We start from the raw sequence: 17,052 nt of genomic DNA on the forward strand, positions 1-17,052 counted from the left end.
GGCCTGCTTACTTTCAATTTTTGGATGCTGACAGCAAGAACGGACCAGGTAAGTGAACTCCAACAGGCACTTAATTTTTCCAAGTCTCAAATTCTCCGTTTGCAAAATGAAGATTTGGAATAAAATCAAATGTTCCTGATGCTCTGAAGATCTTTCTTGGCGGATTTCTGGGAAAGGGCACTGTGTGTGTGTGTGTGTGTGTGTGTGTATGTCTAGAGAAAGAGAGAGACTGATATCTGTTCTACTATTTTTCTATATAATAATTTTTTTTTTCTCGAAGACACACAGGCTGAGTTCTTTCATACCCCACCCTTCCACCTTCCCACTGTCCTTCACCTGAATTCACACACACACACACACAAAAAAAAAAAATAAAATAAAATAAAGGAAAGACTATAAACAATCTATTATCAATAATTTAAAATTTTATATTTCAAGACTAATATACTGTGATCTATTTAAATACAAAAATTAAAATTCACCTAATTTTAACTAATAGAGAAGAACATTTATTGACAAAAGGGAAAACTCTTATTATAAGCTCCCCAAATGCTGAAAGTGAAAGGGATAATTATACTATTCATTCTTGATTTTAGAAACCTCAATTAAATAAGACTGGATGGACATTATTTTATGATCTATATTTATGTATCTCTACCAATGAGTGCCATATGACTAATGAGAACCTACTATAAATAGTCCCAATAATTTAAAAAATGGGCAGAAATGTCCTGTTTTAATGTTAATAGGACTGAAAGTATGACTTACAATTCTGAAGAATAATAATCAGTTAAAGTACTTTGAGAAGCCAGATGACAGGTCTTAATATCAAGCTATTAAAATTAAGGAAGACATAGACATTGGAACAGAACAGAGACTATAGAAGAATATGGAAATCTGAAAAACCACAAAAGTAAGATTGCAGATCATATATAAAGAGTGGATTACTCAATAAATGGGACCAGGTGGGGTCACCAGATAAACTATAGAATGCCCAGTTAAATTTGATGTTCATAGAAGTAAAAAATGATTTTTATATAACTATTCAAAATATTGCATGGGACATACTTACACTAAAATAGTACTCATTGTTCATCTGAAATTTGAATTGAACTTGACATCTTATATTTTTGTTTCTAAATCTGGTAACCCTAATGTCAGGGCATCATTTGGACAAAAGTAAAAATGGGTGCTTACCTCATTCTCTGTACACAAAAGAGTACTAAATGGATCCTGGTCTTAAACATAAAATGGAAAAACTTAAAATATAAGGGAAACATTGTAAGACCTCAGAATAAGAAAGAATTTCCCAAATAAGACTCAGAATTGTAAACTACGTTTTTGGATGTGGACGCTTATAACTATTTGAGAATAACACACTTCTTTTTCTAAACGAAGAATTAAAGAATTAAAAAAATAAACAAATTTTTGGTAATATTTTATATTATTCAGCTTTCTGTTATTATAACAAAATGCCTAAGATGATCAACTTAAAAAGAGGATAGGTTTATTTTGGCCAACTGATTTGGAAGTTTCAGTCTATGGCCAGTTGGTCCCATTACTTTTGGGCCTGGGATGAGGCAGCACTTCCTGATGGGAGTGTGCGGCTGAGGAGGCTCATTCACCGCATGACTGGAAAGGAAAACAAGGAAGAAGGAGGTCTTACAATCCCCTTCAGGGTCACATGCTCAATAACTAAGATCTTGCAGTAGGCCCCCTTTTAAAGGTTTCAGCACCTCCCAATAACACCATGGACTGGAGACCAAGCCTTTAACTAGAGCACACTTATAATCATAGAGAATAACATTCAGACTATATCAAGAATTTCTAAAATCAGAAAGGTTTAATAAATAGATAAGGTTTAATGATAGACAACCTCAACAACAACAATAACAACAACAACAAAAAGATATGAAAAGGCTTTTTTTTTTTTTTTCATTCAATCGATATTTATTGAACAGCAACTATGTACCCAGCAATGGGAATACAGCAAAGACAAAATATATAAGATCTCTGCCTCCATGAGCTTACAATCTAGCAGTCAGTCAGCTGGTAACATCTATAATTTTACAATAGTTATAAGAACCTGACAAATTGAATGTGCTGAGAAAATTTAACAAAAAGTCTAGATCTATATTGAGAAATCAGAAAAGGACTGCCTGAGGAAGAAACATTTAGGATGAGCTAAGTGGAAAATGGAAGGGTGTGGTGAGCAGAGAGAACAATCTTTGTGAAGGATTTGAGGAAAGAAGATACTTTATGAAGGCCAGCCATGGTGTCTGAGGCACAGGCAACAAAGAGGTGTATTATGAGACAAGCAAGGTAGGCAGGGCCTTATTTATGCAGGGTCTTTGAAATTAGTGTTTTATTCTAAAAGCAAATGGGAGCCACTGAAATATCTGAGCAGGAAAGTGAGATGTTGAGGTTTGTATATCACTCTGATGACAGCATATAGAAGGCAGAAGTAGAAATGGAAGGACAGGTTAGGAAGTTTTCCCAGCTGTCTAAACAAGAAGTGTTGGTAATTCAGAGAAAAGAAGATAGATTCCAGTGATATTTAGCAGATAGAATCTACTTGGTGAGTGTCTGGGTATGTGAAGAAAGGTGTGTGTTTCTGGCAAGAGGTACTAAAGTAGGATACTCTGGAAGAGGGACAAATTTGGGCAAATTAAGCACATACCATAGGCACAGGCTTTGAAGCTGGCAACAAGAGGAACAGCATAGCTTCAATTCTCAAATAAATTTAAGGTTTAGTTGAGCAAACAAGATACATATGAGATCATTGCAGAGTTGATTAAATATCACAATTATTGATCCAGATAATTCAAGGATTCTTTCATTCCATAGGACTAGATTCTATCAATCCCAATGAATTCAGAAAACTGAAGCCAATAGGGATAACCCCACCTTTGTTCATGCTTCTCATAGCCACTTAGAAAACTTCTGTGCAACCCACCCAATGTCTCTAGAGACCACCTTCCTCTGAGCTGGGTTCAGGACCCAACCAGGAAGATGTACTAAACTCTCCTTGGTTCATTTTTGCCTGCTGCTGCCAGTAAGTTCACCTGTACTTCTCCATTTCCCTCCCCTGCTTAGGTTATAAGGGGTGAAATCTAGCCATTGCTCCTGGTTGGTTCTCTTTTGGTCATTGGGAATTGTCTACCTTACTTAGTTCTCTCTTTACATGCCCCCTGTCAAGTCACCTCTTTTGGAATTAGAATCTTTCAAAGTCAACCCTGTTTTTCCCACCTCCTCTAAGTGGAAAGGTCCACAGGTGAAAAAGATACCTCTGTTGTGCTCCCTCACCAATATAACCCAATCTACAGGCCCTTTTCCTACTCCGGTTTTTCTAGGAGTTAATAAGTGCCCACATCTTTGCCTCAAAAAAGTCAGAAGAGAAATTTTACTATGGAATGAAAAAGAAGCAGCCTCAACAGCTATTCCTAAAAAGGTTTTCCTGGCTTACTCTTTGCCTCTGGAGTACTCTGCTGATTAACTCTTTCCCAGTAACTGCTGACTAATCAATAGGCCTACAGTTTCTTATTGTGCAACAAATCCAGGACAAACCCAAATACCAAATACTTGGTCAGAGACAGCATTTTAAAATGTTACCATGAAGTTAAGAGATTGAGAACAGTCCCTTTAGCCTTTGGAGTTGGGCAGACTTGGATTTGCATCCTGACTCTAATGGTAACTAATATCTCTTTGCTAATGAACACTTCTAAGTTTCAAAAGACTTATCTGGGAAACAGTGTTTATAGTATTCATTTATGGGGTAGTTGTAAGAAAGAGGGTGAATAAAGTACCCATTATAATATCTTGACTGGATTATCTGATGACCATTTATTTCCTTTCTTTCCCTTGGGTTTCAGCTACTAAATACTTTTCTAAAAAGACAATAAGAGGGGGAGGAAGTGGGTAAGTGCTAGGTAATGATAATAGCCTAATTACATTGTTATATTGTGTGCATGTATGTAACAACAAATCATTATCATGTACAACTACAATGCACCAATAGAAAATATGGAAAGAAAAATTTAAAAAAGAGATTAGCCAGGTTTTATGGTCAATGATAGTCATTCCCTACTCCTATCTTTGTAAAGATCCCATGTTTCTACAGCCATCTCATTTCTGCCATTGCCGAAAATGTTCTTCCACCCCTCATCCTTGTGTAGGATTTCTTTCTTTTACTATCACCTTCTACCTGAGCTCCATTTACCTCTTCGCCCCTACAACTCCCTATCCAAGATACTGTGCCTTCTTGTGTCATCCCTAAAGACTAATTCACTTCTAGCATTCTCCCTAATTTTTGCAGAGCAAATCAGAAAGGAGCTGGAGAATAAGATTCATACTTCAGAAGGTCACCAGAACTACAGTCCAGATCCCAAAGGGAAAAGGAGGTCTGAATCCAAGCACCCGACACCCTCACCTCTTTTCCTCAAAGACAGAAAAAGGCAAACTCAAATTATGTCTTAATCCAGACAAGCACACATCTCCTTTCCTATAGCTCTGTGAGGTCATCATTGAAGTAGAGCAGTATTGCAGGTATGTAGTGTGTACCATCCATTTTGAGATAGTCAAATTCTTCCTCCTCATCCTGGATCCCATTCTCTTCCAGGGTATGATACATGTTCAGGGTCTTCCCTTCATATTTCCACATGTAGCTGGCAGCATGTGCATTATAGGGAAGATAGCGGTGTAGGATTTCCCACATTGACTCCAGAGCCCCCACCTCCAGTATGTGCTTCTGCGACCTGAGAGTGTTAATGATGCGAATATTCCGGGTCTTGGCAGACAGCTTCCCCACCTCGTACTGCGACCCTTTCCACCAGGGATTCCCAAAATCATTGGCCCAGTCCGATCGGGGCAGCTGAGGTGGGACGTGCACAAAACGGCCCCGCGGGGTGCGGTACCTCAGGCAACCAGTCAGGGGATCTATGTGCTTGCGGATGTCTCCAGTGACTGGATCAAACCAGTGGCCGATGGCCTGGCCTGCAACTTCCATGATGGGTTTCAGAAGCAGGTTCCCCTTGTACTCCTGAGCCAATGGCGTTAGGTCGTACACGTATCCCAAGTAAGACACCCAAAGGTCTTCGGGCTGGTTATGTCTGGCCACTTCTTCCGGCGTGAAAAAGCGACGCTGGAAGCCCTCAAACTCTGGCCCAGCCACTAGGCCCCGGCACGGCATGACTCTTGCTCTATCGGGCACTGGGTCCCTTGGCTGCTTCCTCGCTCCTCAGAGCACACACACATTCTCCGGGTCCAGGAGCTAAGGTGAGCGCGTTTACCCGCTCAGATGAAAACCATTGTCCTTTCCCGGCCACCGTCCACTGAGATTAAACACTGTGAGGGCAAGGAAGGGCTTGGTCTGTGCGAGCTCACGGGAAACGTAGTCTGATTCCGACATCAGTCACATAAACATTGAATAATTTGAGTTCCAGGGAAAAGCAAACACATTCCATTTTAATCCAGAGGTCTGGACTACACGGGATATTCAGGAAGAACTATCTTAAGGCAGAAAAACAAGGTGAGGAAGCAGGATGGAAGAAGGTATTCTCGCTAAATTTCTGGGTTTCTAAAAGATGTGTAAGAAAATACAGGTAAATTTCTCGCGATCCGGCGTAATAGGTCTCGGTGAACCGCTGCCCTGGAATAGGAGAAGCTCCCGAGATTTCTGCAGTTGCCGAGGAGACGACGAGGAGGAGGAGTGGTGATCGCGCGAAAGGAAATACGTCGGGAGCGCTCGCGAGATCTCAGACCACCAGACCCGAAAGGTTTTTAGGAAGTTTAAGGGCCCAGAGGGGCCCGTGGGGCAAATGGCTGGAGCTGGGCCGACCATGCTACTATGAGAGGAGAATGGATGTTGCAGCCGGCGACAAAGCAGTTCCAGCGCCGGGGTTAGCGCGGACTCGGGTTCTGGGATTGAGGGGCTGTCGGGCAGCAAGATGGGGGGCGGACGAGGGAGGGGAACTGCAGCTCCCGGCAGCCTCTGGGCTTCCGAGTGCCCCGTGGGTTGCCGGGAGCTGTGGTTTCGCAGACAGTCGGGCAGCAGAGACTGCAAGGTCTGAGTGTATTCCGCCCGGAGCAGGACTCGGATGGGGAGCGCGAGGACTCGCCGGCTGCGCGTGCCCGGCAGCAATTAGAGGCGCTGCTCAACAAGACTATGCGCATTCGAATGACAGATGGACAGACACTGGTCGGCTGCTTCCTCTGTACGGACCGCGACTGCAATGTCATCCTGGGTTCGGCGCAGGAGTTCCTCAAGCCGTCGGGTCAGTGCCCAGGGGATGCACACCCGCTTGGGAATGTGGCGGAAGTTCACGCAAGGCATTTTCCCTCAGGGTCTGACAGCACTCCTTGTTTTGTGGGGCGTGTTTTCGTGGCTCAGAAGGGGCGGGACCGAGTTTGGCCTGCCTCCCTGATGCTCTGACCCTTCTTTCCAGATTCCTTCTCTGCCGGGGAACCCCGTGTGCTAGGCCTGGCCATGGTACCGGGACACCACATCGTTTCTATTGAGGTGCAAAGGGAGAGCCTTGCAGGGCCTCCGTATCTCTGACCATAATTAGGCATGTCTTTCAAACCTCATTAAACTTATGACTGATGTGCGCTGTGTCTGTGTGTAGCTTCGATGCCAGGACAGAGAATACACCCAACCCCTAGAAACGGGGGTTCATCTGAGGCCAAGAGCATTTTCAATCCTCCCCCAACCTGTGCCCAGGGGTGCCAAAATTTCCCTTCAGTTCGAGGTTGGGGATGGGGAACAGGCTGTAAACCAACAGAACCTGGGGTGGACCCTCGCATCTTCCCTCCCACGCTCCTGCTCCAGAATTGTGGCGGGAAGGGGTGTCATCCTGCTCCGGAAGGCCCATTGTTTCCCGCCCCGGCCTGGCAACACTGAGTTCCTCTATGCTGGGGTCAGAGAACGGGCTCGGTCCCCAAGGGGAACCGGGTAGGCGGGGGTGAAACAAGGCCGCCTCTGCTATTGATGTGGAGGTGACTTTGGGGTCAGGGACAGAACTCTGGGGTCTAACTGGGAAGAATGGATAAATGCAATAAGGAAATGCCAGGAGGCTGAAGGATGCTTCCCGCCTGAGTATTTGTAATGTCAGGAACTCGTTTTCTGCTCCTGGGCACCCCTCTGCTCACAGCACACTCCTGTTCATAAGTTCTTTATTGGTGTGTTTTTCTTCACCTCCAGCATTGCCCCTCAGCCCTGTAAAATTCTAGAGGAGCTGAAGCTGAAAAGGATGGCACAGGTTCAGTTGTCCTGATCACGTTAAGGGAGTGGGAAGGAGGGTGTGCAGGGTCCAGCCCAGATATTCACGATTCAAATGTGGGTAGTCACAGGAAAGCAGTTTTTCCGGGGCGTGGGAGTTTTCGCCAGCACTGGGGTCCAAAAATGTTGCTGTCCCCCAAATGGATGCTAGAACCCGGCTCAGGTAGGGGTGGGGGTAGGGCAGAAGATCCTGGCTTTGAGTCCTTGGGCCCCACGGGAAGGGAGGACGGCACTAGTGTTCTTGACTAGAGGCTCCTCAGACCCAAACCTTTCCCGGCGTAGGAACGGCTTGGGACCCTGGTGAGCCCCGGGTTTGCCGCGGCTGCGGGGCTCGTCTGCGGGGCTCGTCGGCGCCGATAGAGGGCCCGGCTGTAAGTCACGAGACAATCGGCCAGGCGGAGGCGTAGACAGGCGGCGGTAGCTGGCCAGGGCAAGCACGAGCAGCGGAACGAGGAGTAGGAATCCGGTGACCAGCAGGGCGGTGAAGCCCGGGTCCCGGAGGTGCGCGGTGCAAGGGGGTGCCTGAGAGCGCAGGAACTGGGAATGGCAGAGGAAGCCGAAGCCTAGCATGGTGACAGCAGGTAGCAAGATGGTCCCCAGCACCAGCGCAAGCAGGAGTAGAATGAAGGCAGCCACCATTAGGTTCTGAGCAGTTACCAGCACAGCGCAGGCCCCGCAGTCCAGGGGATCGCGGGGCTCTGGGCTGCCGCCGAGAACCGGTCGCTGCGCCCCGGGGACATCCGCCATGGCCTGGCTCTGAAAAGGCTTTTTTTAAATTTTATTTTTTGGTACTAGGGATTGAACCTAGGGGTACTTTACCACTGAGCTACACCTCCAGTCCTTTTTATTTTTCATTTTGAGACAAGGTCTTGCTAAGTTGCTGAGGGCTTTGCTAATTTGCTGAGACTGGTCTTGAACTTGGAATCTTCCTGCCTTAGTCTCCAGAGTTGCTGAGGGCTTTGCTAATTTGCTGAGACTGGTCTTGAACTTGGAATCTTCCTGCCTTAGTCTCCAGAGTTGCTGGAATTAAAGGCATGCACCATCATGCCTGGCTCAGAACAGGTAATTTCTAAACAGAAGAAACACAAACAGCCAAAAATTGTGAAGGCATGATCAAGTTCATTCCTAATCAGGAAAATGCCAATTTGAGATACCATTCCATACCATCAGATGGCATACAGGGGGAAAAAACCAAGAAATTTAGTTGTTATAATATTTTACAAGGTATACATGCATCAAATTATCACATTGTCTACTTTCAATAAATACCATCTTTATTTGTCAATTAAATATTTTAAAGCTAAACAAACCAGACAATACTATATTTTGGCAAGGATTTGGAATGATGAGAACATAAATATCTTTCTGGTGACTGTCTAAATCAACACAGTCACTTTGGGGAACATTTAACACAACCTGGACAAGTTGAAGGCACATACGTATTCTACATATCAGAAGTCCATTCTCACGTGAGTGGAAAACTCTTGAACACATTCATCAGAATATGTGGTCAAGAATTTTCAAGGCAGCCTTACCTGCAATAAAAAAATACAAATGTTCAAGAAGAGCAGATGGAATAAGTCAGTTGTGTTGTCTTATTACAAAAGAATACCATATAGTAGGAAAAGTGATAAAAATACAACTATTCCCTATAACATGGATGAATCTCAAAAGCATAATGATGAGAATTAAAAAACCAAACATGTCACAATGTATACACAGCATGATTTCACTTTTATAAAATTTAAAGCCAGACAAAAAAAATTACACATACATAAACACTGGAATGCAAGAAAATCATTATTACTGCAAAATACAGGGCAGTAGTTACTTCTGGGAGGAACCCACAGGAGTTTCAAAGGAATTGGTGTTTATTTGCGTGGGAATACATAAACTTTTTTTTTATTTTTAAATTATTATTTAAAATGTACATGTGTGTTATAATATTCTTTTTATGTGTAGTATAATTTAAAATACATAAAGAGAGACAGAGGTCAAATTATGCGCTATCTTACTTTTTGGAGATATGATTATTTTTAGAGGACTCCAAAGATTTACAAAACCCCAAGAGCTCATTAAAGCTGGATAAAAATACACAGGCAACAATAATTGTTTCTGTTTACCAATAACCCATTTAGAAACTATCACTTCAAGAATACATAGTTGCCAATATCAATAAAATCCTTAATTTTCCCACGAATAACCTGACAATGAGTGTGTAACATTTGCATGAACATCACTCATTTGCATGTGAGCGTTTACTACAGGGTGTGAAGTTCTGAATGTGTGCAGAGAAGTACTTGTTGACCTCTAGAAGTCAGCTCTGAACCTTCTGTCTCATCTGTCCTCCAAGCCTAATGAGGAGGAACACAGATCTGGTTGGTGGGTGCACATGTACTGATTGTCCCTTTTTCTTGAGGGCAGGGCTTTTGAGACTTCATCTTTGTCTACAAGTGCCATGATATCATATAGTGACCCCAAGTCTTTTTCTTCCACTAAGCTTGGCCACTTCTCCATCTTTCCTTGGGCCCTCTCCTGCCTTAGCTGTCTTTACCTTAGATACCATTTTTATGATGGGTAAATGTGTTTTCTCTGTCCATGGATGTCCCTGGGGCCCTCTTCTCTAGTACTGGAGATTATGGCATTCCATCCCCCTGAAATGGCAAGCTTTAGTGTTTAGGGCTTGTCATGGCGGTGAGGGTGAAGGAGGGTGATGATGGTTGTGGGAGGTGAGGGTGGAGGAGTGTGGTGGGACAAGGATGAATGAGGACTGATGATTTGCTGTGGGCAGAACATATTCTTTGATGCTTGCCACTTGTATATAGCATACAAAAGGAGATCCCCAGTGGGTCCAAATTAGCTTGCTAGAGTCCTGAAGATGATGTAGCTTCAGTTAATAATAAATTGTTTTTCCTTCTTTGATACCTTAAAGAAAAAAAAAAAGAGTTAATTCTGCCAAGGCAGAGTTCTTTTCCACTAACATCTCATCCATTTTTTTCTAGTGATTTTATGTTCCTGAATAGGAAGATGAACAATTGTAAAGATGTTCTCCAAATTAATTAAAAATTAAATGAAATTTTAGTAACTGTGCCAACCAGTTATGTATTTATCTTAATGATCTTACCAAATTGCTTATCTTGGGAAAAAATGTAAAGTAATGTCCAGAAAGTACAGAGGATACAAGAAAGATAAGGGAATTTCGCTAGAATTTATCAGCATCTACTCCAAATCCACAAAAACTAAAACAGTGGTACTGGCCTAGAGATGGATAATAGGTCAATGAGCACAATAAACGTCCTAGAAACTACACATTCCTATGTGTATTTAATGTATGATAACAGAGAGCATTTAAGATTAATGAGAAATTTAAACAACAAATATCACAATTGGAAGACACTTGGGGAAAAAAAAAACAGTTCACATAACTACCTACAACTATAGTAAAAAAGAAATTCCAAGTAGTTAGCTATACAGTCCCTATCAATTGAAGGAGATAAAGATAAAACGTATGTACAGTCTTAAAGCAAGGGTGATATTCCTTAGCATATTGCTAATGTCTGACTAGATGAGAGGAAGGATGAACAGATTTGACTTGACACAAATTAAAAACATACGGATGGAAAAAGAGGCCAAAAATAAAGGTAAAGTTCCAGAAATAAACTGGAAGACATATTTATAAAGGGAGATAATGACCATAATATATTCAAGAGATTGAAACAAAACAGAAAAAAAAAGAAAGAAAAATAACCCATGAGGAAAAAAAATGATAAAGTTAATTTTCGGGCAAATCATAGTTTTGGGTAGAGGGGAGGATATGACCACTAGTATATTTATAAACTTCCCCAAGTGTTTCTTATGAACTCTCCACTCTCCATTAAGTGAGACTCACAAGGGAAGAAATGAATTATTCCTTTCATCCTCTTGACAAATGCTTCTCATTTATATTCAAAGTCTTCAGAAACAGTTGACACATTGTCATGATTTTATAATCTTCATGCTGAAGACTTACCATTTTCTCCTCCCTAGGCTCCAGGTCTGTTAATACCAAATTTCTTGTCAACATTTTGCTTTGAATATCTTGTAATTATTTAAAATATGCAAAGTCCAATTCTTTGTTGACAGATACTTGACATGAGTTTTCTATAAGTCAAATTAGGGTTCCATGTTGTATTTGTTATTTATTGCTACTTAACAAATTACCACAACATTTAGCAGCTTAAAACACAGTTTCTGTGGGTTAGGAATTTGGATACAGCTCAGCTAGGTGCCTGTGCTTCAAGATGGCTCACTCACAAGGCTGAAGTCAAGGGACTGGAGCCGAAGTCTCATTTGAAGGCTAGCCCAGCAGGAGAGCATATGATGGCCTCCAAACTCACTCACATGTTTGTTGGTGGCATTCAGGTCCTCACAGACTGTTGGGCTGAGATTTCCCTCAGTTCTTTGTGAAGTGGGCATCTCTATAAGTCAACTGAACAGCACAGCAGCTGGATTTCCTCAGAATGAGTGAGAGCAGGAAAAGACACCTGAGGTAGAAGACGCAATGTTCTTGTAATCTACTACCAGAACTCATTTCCATCATTTTTGAGTATTCAGTTGATCAGAAGTGAGCAGACAGGTCTATCTGACACTCAAGGCGAGGGTATTCCATAGGGCACAGATACCAGGAGGTGAGGGCCGTTGGAGACCATCTTGGAGGCTGCCTATCACAGTGCTGAGGTATTCATATGAACTGGTGACCCAGGCATGGTTTGGAGTTCAAGCAGATGAGTTGAGTTGGGCATTACAATGTTCAAAAGCATCTGCCAGAACAGTGCAGAGGCAGAAACTCATGGTCAAGGGTGACAGAGTGGGTACAAGTTGAAATTTAGGGTTCAGAACTGCTATAAGAAAACAGTTTGGATGTTAAATCTAAACCAACATGAGAACCATGGCTCAGGCAAGCAGAACCCCAGCACAACACAGCTGTGGTTCGACTGATTTCAGAACAGATAAGGAAGGTTTATGGGCAGCGATTGGATGGTGTGGGCCAAGAGATACAAATAGTTCTGATGGAAATTGTGAAGGTGTTATTGCTTATCATAGGGATCTCTGTTCCTCATGAAGGGAATTTTTCAGAGCTCTTATATTTATTATCTTTCCTTCTGAACCTAATTCTTCATCTCAGATTCTGAGATTTTGAGAGGGGCATCCTAATTCTCCTTAGGGCTTGATTGGTCCCAAACTCTTTGGCTCTTCTCTCTCTTTCCTTCTCTCTTATTTACTTCATCTCAAATAATTGTTAGGGAAAATATATATGAAAGCATCAGCCATTATCTGTGGAACTCAGATAGATTATACAATCATTCATTCCATAAATATTAGCTGTGCACCTAGGCAAATATCAGGTTGGATCTGTGCTGACTAGCAGGGTAGCCATAGGCCACATGTGGCTATTGAGTATTTGAAATGTGGCTGGTGTAACTGAAGAACTGAAATTTTAATTATCTTCAAGTTTTAATTATTTCAAGTTACAAAGGGTGCAGTGCAATGCATTTTTCTGTTAAAAAAATCTGTTGAAAACTAAAGCAAATCATTTTGGTAGGGCTACATTTATCATCTACATTTAGATATGCTCTAAGTGTAAAACACACTGGATTTTAAAGACAGTATGAGAAAATAATTTTATACTGATTACATGTTAAAATGATTAATAATTTTGACATATTGTATTAATTAAAATGTATTATTAAAATCATCTATTTCTTTTTACTTTTTAAATGTGGATACTGAACACTCTTTAATTATATACATGAATTGTTATATTACTATTGGACAGCATAAGGTTGAAGTGTTATTTAGTTATAGTCTTAAAATTTCTGGGTACTATAAGGTTCTTATAGTCTGAAAATATCTTTATAATCCCCCCCCCACTCCCTTTAGGATATATTTCCACAGTTGTTAACTTAAATGATATCCATGATGAAAAATTTTGTTTAATGCTGAAAAGAACTTAGAAATAAAATCTTTTTAAATTTTTTTTTTATCTTTTAGATTTCTGTCTACTTCTTTAGAAATTCTCAATTTACAGCTGAGCATCAACAGGATTTTCTAATACTACTGAGAAGATGGGGTGGCATTTGCTACAGAGTAGAAATTGTGTTTGATGCTTCCTTCTTAACTTGCCAATGAATTTCAAGAATCATATGCTTGAGATTTGAACAAATTACCAGTAGATGGTGACCTTGCAACTTTTCCACAGCTAGGACTTCTAGACTGGCTTGACTTTTCTAAGACTATAAACTTTATGCTACCAAATATTGAAAAATTATATGTTGAATGGTTACAAAATTAAATTCACTTTGTTATTATATGTGAATATTGTCAATATTTTTCGTGTGCCACCATGAAATCTGTGGCTTATGAACACACACACAAGTCTCTTTCTTCTTATTTCCCAGTTAAATGATACTTTTCTGTTGCCTTGGCCTCTCATTGATTCTTTGTGAAGACTTTGCTAAGCATCTGCCTCATCCCTGTCTAGTTCTAGGGAGGGCCTGGGTAGTTCACCCTGCAAACTCTGCCTATCACCATGGTGGTCCCATGGAAGGCTTTCTGGATCTCAATTTATCCTTTTACCAATGTCTTCCCTTCACCCTGTTCTCTCCATGGGAACATAGAATTTTCTGGGTTGCTTACTTGAGACTCGGGGGTTGGTCACCTCTCTTCTTTGGCTGTACCTCTGTACCTTCTTATTACTGTTGGTCCTGCCCCATGTTGGCACAGAGAACCCTGCCAGAGGATTCCTCCCAGGAAACCAAATGGGAAGTAAGGTAGGTACACATCTGCCTCAGCCTTCCTCGAAAATATGTGCTAACTCTTCACTGTCAGTCTGTAGCTCAAGTACTGGAGGAAGGACCCCAGGACTCATGTACCCTATCTCCTCTCACCTTTCCTAACTTTTTCCCTCTGACTGCTGCTCTCTTCACGGCCCCCAGCCCAATCTCTCTCTGCCTTCTCCCTCTGACTGGATGGAAGCACTTTGGTTTTGTGTTCCTTTCACTCTGGATGTTATTTCCCTTAAGTCATATGTCTGTCCTACACAACCCCAGCATTATAGCTAAGCCTTAAAACAGGTGGAGATGGGAAGAAGACTGATTTACTGCTAAGAGTAGTCTAATCAGTGAAGATTTTAAAAATATCACACATAATCCAAATATACTTTCACATAATTTTCTAAAGTGTGCAAGGAACAGAAATGTCACTTTGAACCCTCTTTGGGTGAAGGAAAGATAAGAATTTATGTCCAAAATAGTATTAAAAGAACTTTTAAACGTTTTTTTTTTTTTTTTTTTTTTTTTTTTTTTTTTTTTAGTATTTGCATCTGTGTGGTAGCTATAAAATTGTTTCTCTTGGTCAGTAGTATTTTGTAGCCTCTCTGCTGCATGAGGTCACAGCTTGCCCAAAGAATCAAAACCTTTCTTTTCAGTTTAGAAAACTAGATATTCAGCTTATCTAAATGGGCTGTCTCTATCCCCTACAGATATAATTATAATAAGATCTCGTTCTCAGCTTTCCCTAAGTTGAAACTAAAATTGCAGGTCAATTATATTTCTACTTCTCAATCACTCTTTCTTCCCAAGACCTTTCTTTTTCTAGGAAAAAAGACTGTGGGGCATGAATGAGATGTACATGATGGCTCATGATTTAGACTGTGATCTCCCTATAAGATCCTATTTTCTCTGATTCTGTCTTAGTTAATGAATGCACACATGAAATCTTTGACTGAAATCTTCCATCCAGAAAAGTGGTTAAATCCTGTAGCATCTACCAAAAATATTAGGCTTAAAATTGTTTTTTTTTTCTCTCACAACATTAAGATATATTTTAAATCAGCAATAGGTTTCTTTTTAAATTTTATTTATTTATTTTACTTATGCCATTATAATTCTACATAATAGTGGGATTTGTTGTTACATATCAGTACATACACAACACATAATTTGGTCAATTTAGGTGAACAATAGTTTTCTTCCTTTTACCAGCATCACAGAATGAAACACGGCAATAGTAATACACAGTGTCTAGAATCTGGTTTGCTGAGCACTACTCCGGTTCTGGAATCAGGATAAAAGGATATAGTACAGTCCTACCATCATTACAACGCATCTTTGAGCAGCTCATTTCATTTTACTGGGCTCCAAATTCCTCTCTCTTTAAAATACAGAGTTATGTTAACTTTTTTCCTAAGGTTTTTACTTTGATAGATATCTGTGATTCTAATATCTAGAGAAGGAAAGTGACCACATACTAAAAAAAATACCCCCCCAAAAAAAGACAAGGAAACATTTCCACCAGCTACCCCCACTTTAACTGTGCCCTTATACATTTCCCGCCAAACCAACAAGGGATACAGACTGTCTGGCAGAGTCACTAGGACAAAGGATTAAAGGAAGAAAAAAGGATCCAGATGTTTCCATTTGGGGTAATTGAATTTTCAGACACATCTAAATCAGATGAGCTGTAGCCATGAACAATTGAGCCAAAGACATAAAAGTGAATCTTATAATTCAACTGGGTTTTCATGACACCACTTCCCATTCAGTGGTCTAATTGATATTATCCCCTCACATGCCTGTGATGACATGGTAGGAGTCAAGGGGAAGAACAACCTTAATCAAAAGGCAAATTAAAACCTCTGGGCCCCCAGTGGTTTCACAGCAGAATTTATTGCATGCCCACTGAGTATTATTTTAAATGAGATGAGAAAGGGATAAAAAAAAATAAGGATTATGGTCTTGCAAAAAGTTCTCGGTTTAGTTGAAGAAAACATGTGCACAATAAAAAAGCTTTATGAACTTTAAAAAGTCATATGAATAACAAATACCTTTGCTTGCACATTAAATGTTTCCTTTAATCCTTCAAGTTTAGACTCATATAAGTTTAATGAATTCAACCAAATCTTGCATCTCCCAGAGAAAATTTAATCTTTATTTATTAAGTCTTTTAAATGTCATGGTAGACTTTCAATTTTAGGAAATAAATAAGAAATCAGAGCCAGAAATAGACAGGGTGAGTATATAATTTATAATTCAAAACTTTTGAGAGTCAAAGGGGCGCTTTTAAAAAAATTTGTTTTAATTAGTTATACATGACAGCAGAGTGCATTTCAACTCATTGTATACAAATGGAGCACAACTTCTCTAGTTGTACATGATGCAGAATCACACCATTTATGCAATCACACATGGACATAGGGTAATAATGTTTGTTCATTCTACCATCTTTCCCACCAAAGGGTCACTTTTAATAATTTTAATTATAACAGGCTTAACCTGAGACTATTTGGGGTGAACTAGGAAATATGGCTGCCCTTTCAATAGGGAAAATAAATTGTCTAAGTTGACATCATTGATATGAGCTTTACTGAGAGTCAGAATATTGGAGCAAAATGAGAAATGGCATTCCATAACCTGCTTAGTTAAATGTTTCAGCCAAACTCCTCTCCTGCCTGGAAAATTTGAGGTGATCTCTGTCATCTACTTTTCCCTATATCCATTTTCTTAGATAAGCCTTTGACCTCTGTCACCTACTTTTCCCTGTATCCATTTCCTTAGATGAGCTTTGTTTGGAAGGGTGTATACAAAAGTTTAAGGTATGACCGTGTTTAGGAATTGGTTGCTGGTGTTGACAAATGAACTTGAGTGTGACTGACAATCCTTAGGTATGTCACTGGGCACTATGGGATAAGTTGCCAAATACATTGTACAAACAGTGAGTTGAGATTTAGAGAGGGGGAG

At 40.7% G+C, this 17,052-nt stretch overlaps 1 protein-coding gene and 2 pseudogenes across 2 annotated transcripts; 1 reads left to right on the top strand and 2 right to left on the bottom strand.

The window, feature by feature from the left end:
• Positions 1–4,426: 4,426 nt before the first annotated feature.
• On the bottom strand, positions 4,427–5,188 carry LOC143389564 (cytochrome b5 domain-containing protein 1-like). Of its 2 annotated transcripts, XM_076842541.1 has the most exons (2): positions 4,733–5,188; positions 4,647–4,664 (listed from the first exon to the last, which is right to left on the bottom strand). In XM_076842541.1, the coding sequence occupies exons 1-2, from the start codon at positions 5,186–5,188 to the stop codon at positions 4,647–4,649; spliced, it is 474 nt and encodes a 157-aa protein (XP_076698656.1). The 2 variants fall into 2 exon arrangements, with proteins under 2 accessions (XP_076698655.1, XP_076698656.1); XM_076842540.1 differs by having other exon boundaries at positions 4,427–5,188.
• A 547-nt stretch (positions 5,189–5,735) lies between these two features.
• On the top strand, positions 5,736–6,603 carry LOC143389543 (N-alpha-acetyltransferase 38, NatC auxiliary subunit-like; annotated as a pseudogene).
• Positions 6,604–7,153: 550 nt separating this feature from the next.
• On the bottom strand, positions 7,154–8,023 carry LOC143389581 (transmembrane protein 88 pseudogene; annotated as a pseudogene).
• Between the last annotated feature and the right edge of the window lie 9,029 nt (positions 8,024–17,052).

The sequence above is a fragment of the Callospermophilus lateralis genome, unplaced genomic scaffold (assembly GCF_048772815.1).
Source record: "Callospermophilus lateralis isolate mCalLat2 unplaced genomic scaffold, mCalLat2.hap1 Scaffold_63, whole genome shotgun sequence".
Classification (NCBI taxonomy): domain Eukaryota; kingdom Metazoa; phylum Chordata; class Mammalia; order Rodentia; family Sciuridae; genus Callospermophilus; species Callospermophilus lateralis.

Excerpts from the sequence above, each read along its gene's own strand:
- LOC143389564 (XM_076842540.1), bottom strand. The coding sequence starts at position 5,188 with ATGCCGTGCCGGGGCCTAGTGGCTGGGCCAGAGTTTGAGGGCTTCCAG.